We start from the raw sequence: 7,869 nt of genomic DNA, 5'->3' as shown, positions 1-7,869 counted from the left end.
CAGCTGTGTGTGTAGTGGGGGGGGCTTGGACTGGGAAAGTCCAGCTGTGTGGGGGCTTGGACTGCGAAAGTGCAGCTGTGTGTGTAGTGGGAGGGGGCTTGGACTGGGAAAGTGCAGCTGTGTGTGTAGTGGGAGGGGGGCTTGGACTGGGAAAGTCCAGTTGTGTGGGGGCTTGGACTGCGAACGTCCAGCTGTGTGTGTAGTGGGAGGGGGCTTGGACTGCGAACGTCCAGCTGTGTGTAGTGGGAGGGGGGCTTGGACTGGGAAAGTGCAGCTGTGTGTGTAGTGGGAGGGGGGCTTGGACTGGGAAAGTCCAGTTGTGTGGGGGCTTGGACTGCGAACGTCCAGCTGTGTGTGTAGTGGGAGGGGGCTTGGACTGCGAACGTCCAGCTGTGTGTAGTGGGGGGGGGGCTTGGACTGGGAAAGTCCAGCTGTGTGAGGGCTTGGACTGCGAAAGTGCAGCTGTGTGTGTAGTGGAAGGAGGCTTGGACTGCGAAAGCCCAGCTGTGGGGGGGGGGGGCTTGAACTGCGAAAGTGCCGGTGTGTATGTGTAGGTGGCTTGGACTGCGAAAGTCCAGCTGTGTTGTGCGTTGTGGGGGTGGACTGCGATAGTTCGTGCGTTTGTGTCTGTGTGTGTAGGGCGGGGGGAAATGCCCCGACGCGCTTCCCTCCCCAGGGCACAGGAGACCGCACCCGCCTCCCCCCACCCAGGCGGGCAAAGCCTTAGGGGCGTTTCTTTCGGCTCTTTGGGCCGCCCCCTCGCGCTCGTCCCTTAGGCCCGGGCGGAGTGGGCGGGGCTGGTGCTCGTTCCCCAGCCAGGACGTCGAGCTAACTGCGTGAGCCCTGCCCGCCTGTCGCCCAGCCAGCCAGCGAACGAGCGGCCGCCGCGGGACGGAGTTGGAGTTTGTCAAGTGGCGTCTGGCGCTCAACAGGAGGCCGCTGCCAGACGAGGAAGCCGCCCGCCCGGCTCAAGAAACCTCGTTCTTCTCCCCCCCCCCAGCCCCTCTCCTCCTTCGCCATGGCCGAGGCGCCTCACCCCGTGGAGACCGACCCCGATTTCCAGCCTCTGGCTCGGCCGAGGTCCTGCACTTGGCCTCTGCCCCGCCCGGAGCTCGCCCCGTCTAGTCCGGGACAGACGCCCACTGCAACTCCGGCGAGGGCCGCGTCTCCGTCCCGCTGCGGGCTGGTCACGGCCCTCGGCGCCTCCTCCTCTTCCTCCGCCGGCGGTGACCTGCTGAGTTTGCTGGAAGCGGGCGGAGGCGAAGGCTTCGAGGCGGGCAGCTCCGGAGCCGGAGACCTCGGAGTTTCAGGCGGTTGCCTTTGCGGGGAGTTCCCGTGCCTTCAGCACCCGCAGCAGCAGCAGCAGCATGCAGGGCCCGCCGCCTTGGCCTCGGTGACGGGCCCTCGCAAGAGCAGCTCTTCCCGCCGCAACGCTTGGGGCAACTTGTCCTACGCGGACCTCATCACGAAGGCGATCGAAAGCGCCCCGGAGAAGCGGCTCACTCTCTCCCAGATCTACGAGTGGATGGTCAAGAACGTGCCGTACTTCAAGGACAAGGGGGACAGCAACAGCTCCGCCGGATGGAAGGTTAGCAGGCACCGGGGTTTGGGGAGGGGGGGTTTGTGGTCGGTGGCATCGCCCCCCCACCCGGCCAACTCCGGCCAACTTTGCTTTCGGCGTAGATTAAATGCGGAAAGACACAGACTCTGCCTCGCCGAGAGGTAACGTGAGGCCGGCGGAGGAGAGGAGGAGGGAAGTGGAAAGAGCCGAGCAATTTAGCTGCTCAAGACCCTTGTGGTTTCCTCCGCTTCCTGCCTCCCCAAATCTGCAGAGAGCCAGCGGGATAATCTCTACAGGTAGCCCTCGACTTAACGACTACAACTGAGCCCATTGGGGCTCATTGCTTAAGTGAGTTTTGCCCCATTCTAGTGGTTGTTAAGTTTATTTCTGCAGTTGTTAAAGTTAGTAACAGGGTTGTTAGGTGAATCTGGCTTCCCCATTGATTTGACTTCTCAGAAGGTCGCAAAGGGGATCACATGACCCCGGGACACCAAAACCGTCATAATATGAACCAGTTGACAAACGTCCGAATTTTGATCACGTGACCTTGAGGGATGTTGCTATGGTGGTAAGTGTGAAAAATGGCCATAAGTCACTTTTTTCAGTACCATTGTAACCTTTGAACGGTCACCAAATGAACGTAAGTCAAGGACTACCTGTAGTTGTCTAGTATGCAGTCACTTTCCCCCCTTCCTGTTGATGCTGGGGATGGGTTTTCACGGACTCTCAGTTTCCCACTGCGTCCTCTTTTTTCTTGGTGTTCGCAGATGAAGAGCCACTTGGGCAGTGTTAGGTTGAAGAAGGGTCCCCAGATCCTTTGGTCCTTTCCTGTCTTTGTCCCAGTTGCTATACATAACTCGCTAGACAGCTGGTTTCAAGCGCAGCTGTGTCATTTCCTCTGGTATTTTTGAGAGGCCCTTGAGTGATCCAGGCACTTGAGCAGTTTTGCTTGACTAATGCAGCCTTTCTGAACTTGATGCTCTTCGAGTCTTTCACGCTCCCACACGATAGTCCAACACATCTGGAGGGTGTCATGTTGGCTAAGGTTGGATTGAGGAGTAACTGGATATTACAGGTGTAGCTGTATTGCAGTACAAAGTTGACTTCTTTCTATATTGCTTCCACATTATACCAAGGCAGATTTTCTTCCTTTTCGGAAATCTACCAGCGTTCATAGCCATAGTCAGTTAATTCACGTTAAGCATCTATATCTGATAGCTTTGAGAAAGTACAAATTAGGAGAAACAAATAATGTATAACAGTTCTCAACAGTATAGTATGGTGGTTTTTTTTAAAAAAGAAAGGTACTGCTACATTCATATTTTACTAATGTATCTTGGTGTAGATGTTACCTAATGGAGGGAAATGACTAGTTGAAATGCTTGAGCTTTTTTTTTTGGGGGGGGGGGTGTCCTTCCAGTGGGCAAGATATTACACTTACTAACATTTGAGAGAATTTCTCACGGGAGTTGATATGTTTTCTTGGCTCCTGAATTCTCACTCGTTATTTAAGTTCAGTAAAGTAGCGTACAAATATTATCTGCACACTTTCCAAAGGAAAAAAATTGGAGTCGACATTTTTTGGTAGAAGCAAAAGAACTAAATTATTAATATGTTAAGGAGATATACTGTTAATTCACAACAAATTCCCAATGTTATAATGTGATAATTACTGGTAGAAAAAAGAACAAATGTATTGAGGGAGAGCGGTGGCAATCTTCATCAAAGTTAGCCTTTTGGTGGTGCCCAGAATTGTCAATCCCAGAAGAATATTATGGAAATATATGAGCAGTAGAACTTGGTAGCATGTCATTTGAGAAAAGAAATAGTTTGTCGGCTTTCCCATCTCCATTTCTGGAAAAATACTAGTTAACAGTGATCATTTGCTTAGCTAACATATTATTCAACAAAGCATAACCCCCAGATTTAAAGTTTAGTTTCATTTTGTTAGTTTTAATTAATTCAATATTTGCAGTTCTAACAAATAGATCCCATAAATACAATGAACAGACCAATAGTTTTCATTTTCAGGAACGGAAAATGGGAAACACACTTCAATGAAGTCAAGGGCAATGCAGTAAAGTAGCTGTTCAAATGTTTACGGATTGTTGTGATTGAATGTTCAGTAAGAAACTATTTCCAGTTTCCTTTTGTCTGGACGTAATTTCAAATATAATTGATCTCTGTTGTTTATGTAGACAGCTATAATTTGAGTATGTCACAAATACTGAACTTCTCTACAGAAATCTGCTATGTACTAACGTAGTATGAAAGAAGGAAGTGTTCCTGCCTTTAACTAGTTTAGAGAAAAAAATGCTTTTCTTGGTGAAGCTTTTTTACCCAGGAAAATGTGTGCTGATGAATATTTTTAAATAGCATGGCTGTGCAAGGGTCTAGTTGCTGATGCCTACTGAATAGGCTAACATAGGGTGAAAAATATGTACAATATTCAGTTTTCTGTAATAAGCATCTGTTGTGTCATATTCAGTGTCTGAATTGCTTAAGAAGTCAATACAAATATTTGTTCATTCCTCAATATTTGCATTATTTGGCAAGTACTTTTCCTTGAAATGCCCCTTTTATATAATTCTCTGGAGAGTACATTTGATAGTATATACATTTTTTAAAATTAGAAATCAAGGACTACTGTGTTCTGATTTAAAGTTCAGATTAATTTGGTTAAATTTATATCAAATAAATATGTCCTTTTCCTAGACACAAAAAATTGTCTTGCATTTGATTGATTTAAAACTAAATGGCACTTACTCTTATTCCATTACATTTCTATTCAGCAATTTTTAATATTCAAGTAAAATCTAGTTTTTATAAATCTTGGTAATACATTTACTTTGAAATAATTATACATGATAATAAAAAAACACCTGCATTTCTTGAGTGCTACATAATTCCTGAGCCAGGCATAATTCTGGCTGTCTATGCTTTTTACCTCTTAAAGATGAAAAATGCTCTTACAATATATTACATTCTTTAGTTTTAAAACTTAAGTCTTTTCAAAAACAACTAATCAGACTGCAGTTTGGCTTAGCAAAAGCTGCACCTTTCATCAGTTTGTTCATGTGGTGTCTGTATCCATTGAATCATATAACAAAATATAATAATTTGTATGGATAAAATTAGAGAAATCAGGTCTGAGCCGTAAAAATCCCAGTGGCCACTAGATGGCAGGAAAGAGACACAGAAAACTCTATTTTGTTTGCTCCCATCTAGTAATTGTCCTGGGTTTTGCAGGCCACATCTGGTGACCCTAGAAAAAATAAGCAACCTCTGTTGTAAAATCTGCCTATAGATCACAGCCTACTGGCTCACTGTGCTGCAGAAATACTCTTTGAGGTATCTGAGATTTCTGTGAGTAGAAGCAGCCAGAAGTAGTTTTCAGTGATTTGCCTTCTTTTTTTGCATTTCCAATCTGCTCTGAAGGCTTCAAAACAACATGGGAAATGGTGTGGTGAATTGTACAGAGAAGAGGAATTGCCAAAGATGCTATATATTTTTTCTGCTCATGGTGGCGTCTGTACAAAAATGGATTAAAATGGATAAAAACTTGTGTTTAAAATTCTATATTTCCTTCAGTGTTTTTGGTGAGATAACCTAATAAATCTAATCCTCAACAATCTCTAATTGTTAATTCTGGAGAAAGATATTGAGCACCAAGAAATTTGTGTGAGTCGGTTTATTTAAATGTTAGAAAATGAACTGTAACCTGCCCAGGTTACATGTCAATAACAATTTGTTCCATTTTATAGAGAAACTGGTGTGGAAAGATGGTTTGCTATGATAGGATTAAAAGGAGACTCTTAGTATAGGATGTGGGTCTTTGTCAGTATTTTAGCTCTGCAAACAAACTTGGAGATACAGCTGTTCACACCCCTCAATGCCCTCTGCCTGAACTGATGGATTTGTCAATTTGAGTTTTGAATATAAGTTTTACTCAAAAAGTAAATCAAGTAAAATAGATTTACTCATCCATACATCAAAGTGATAATGCAGATTGCATTGTGCTCTATATTCATAAGTCAGTACAGACTGTTGATGACAAACCTACCTGTTACTGCTGGTTAAAATTAGTATGTGACATTTGTGTAGTTGATTCAGTTTACTTGATTTCCTGGACTCAAAATTGAAGACAATGTTATAACCAATAAAATAGGAACTTCAGCCTATCCATGTGAATTAGATATTCCATATTAGAAAGGAATATACAAACAAAGCAGCAGTTCTTCTCAGTTTTAAGAAAAGAGATCATCTGTTTCCTGAGTATTTTTACTTTCTGGTTACTTAAAGTACTACATTTGTTGCTAATGAAAACTGTGACTCTCCCATTCTTAAATGTTCCTTAAACATTTGGGCAAAAGTTGGCAACTGACTGTTCAGGGCTATAATTCCTGTAAAGCCATGCCAGGATAGTCAGTAGTCAGAGGTAACCTGAAGTTTAGAAATATCCAGGAATTAGAATTGTATCCTTAGGGGTCATTTTAGTAATTCTGAAAAGTGAAAAAGTATAGAAGTCGCTCTGCTTCTGAAGCACATGAATAAGTCTCCACACCACAATCCAAAAGGATGAAGTAATACACATAAGAGTGGATTTCTTAAAAGGAAGTTTTTAAAGAGGTATAACAATATACCATTAAATAAAATATTTTCAAACAATATACTCATTTTCTAAAAAATCAATACAAGAGTTTCATTGCATCCGCTTTCTGAAATGCGAGGGTTGCCTCAAGAAGATTTTAAAAAATTACCCGCATTGTGACCAACTGTTCAAAGTTGTACCGCATGAACTAAAAAGGAACATCGAGATCAGTTGGACAGTAGAATTATTGTGAAGCTCCAATGTGCTTTACAAGTGAAGTGAGAAAGGAATTCTGAATTATCTGTATTTGTCTGAAGCACAGATATAAGAAAGTATACAATTGATAATTTCTTTGTCTGCAGCTCGGATTTCCTGGTTTCATTTGACACTTTGATGATCTCTCATTAGAGTGGAAAAAATGACAGCCTATGATAGGAAACAGTGTAGAAACTCAGGACCTCTCAGTGATGTGCTAACAATGTTTCCTCCTCATTCTGTTTTCAAAAAGTAAAAAAAAGCAGCTTCTATTTCTTTAAATCCCAGCCATCCTATGTTGCAAAATTATATTTTTCCTTTAAACGGTCTTGCATATGTTTCCTATGCTGGAAAAATGGAAATCACTGGTCCAGTATTATAACATTGAAGATACTATTTTTGCATTATTGGTGCAACACGAATTTATCAGATTGTCTGTTTATTATGCTTGCATGGATGTACGCTGGTGTTTCAGGGTGGAGCTCACAGTCAGGACTTCCAGTTCAGGTGGGAGCTAAAATTCTTAATGTCTCGCAACAACTCTTCATTAATAAAATATTAATGAAGTATTAAATAAAATATTTTAGGATCTATTACCTGCTTAATCTCCATGATCATTGCAATGCTAAACGTAAGTTTTATAACGAAGTGGTGACAATGTGCTTATTCCTGAATAGACTTATCTGCAGAAAAAATGCTGATCTGTGACGTTAATTCAAAGCCCACTGATAGGAAGATTCACAGAAGTAGAAAAAAAGTGCTATATTTAGAACTTCTTAAATTCTTATTTGTAAATAAATCGTTGGATGTTGCTTGTTTATTTAAATCAGGAGTGTCCAAACTTGGGAACTTTAAGACTTGTGGACTTCAACTCCCAGAATTCCCCAGGTTGAAGTCCACAAGACTTAAAGTTCCCACGTTTGGACACCCCCTGATTTAAATGATTTATGTGGCCATCTATCTTGGGACTATGACTCTGCACTTTTACCAATTAAATTAAATGAGAAAAGTATGTCAGTTTTACCCATATAAGTTATCCGCATGAAAAATGTTGAGTTTCAGAGCTTTCCTCTTTGGCAAATTGATTGGTTTTTTATGCTGCCACCATCTCCCCCCCCCCAAAGGAATAACAAAACATCTGGCATCCTTCACCTGTATACTTCACCTGTATGCCTTGCTATCCACTTTGCAAGCTTATGAAAACGTGAATTTCCAGCACTTCGTATCTGGAAAACTGCTTTTAATATCAAAAATAGAATTGGAGTATTTTTTTACTTTGATACACTATTTGCATTGTTTTAATTATATTATACTGTATTGTACACTATACTATACTATACCATACCATACTATAATATTATACCAATAATACTAATACTATATTATTATATTTTAAAATTTTTATGCTGTCCATCTCACTGATGCAGCGACACTGGGTAGCTTACAGTTTATTATGACTTTA

At 42.3% G+C, this 7,869-nt stretch overlaps 1 protein-coding gene across 1 annotated transcript in view; it reads left to right on the top strand.

Moving 5' to 3' along the window:
• Nucleotides 1-794: 794 nt before the first annotated feature.
• FOXO1 (forkhead box O1) overlaps nt 795-7,869 on the top strand; it is a 49,462-nt gene continuing 42,387 nt past the window's right edge. The window contains exon 1 of the mRNA XM_081942703.1: nt 795-1,588. Coding sequence (XP_081798829.1) covers nt 1,019-1,588 — 570 coding nt within the window. The 5' untranslated portion in view covers nt 795-1,018. The remainder of the gene's footprint in view (nt 1,589-7,869) is intronic.

Source organism: Natrix helvetica (assembly GCF_964273705.1).
Source record: "Natrix helvetica genome assembly, chromosome: 2".
Lineage (NCBI taxonomy): Eukaryota > Metazoa > Chordata > Lepidosauria > Squamata > Natricidae > Natrix > Natrix helvetica.
This window is presented reverse-complemented; position numbering and strand designations above follow the sequence as displayed.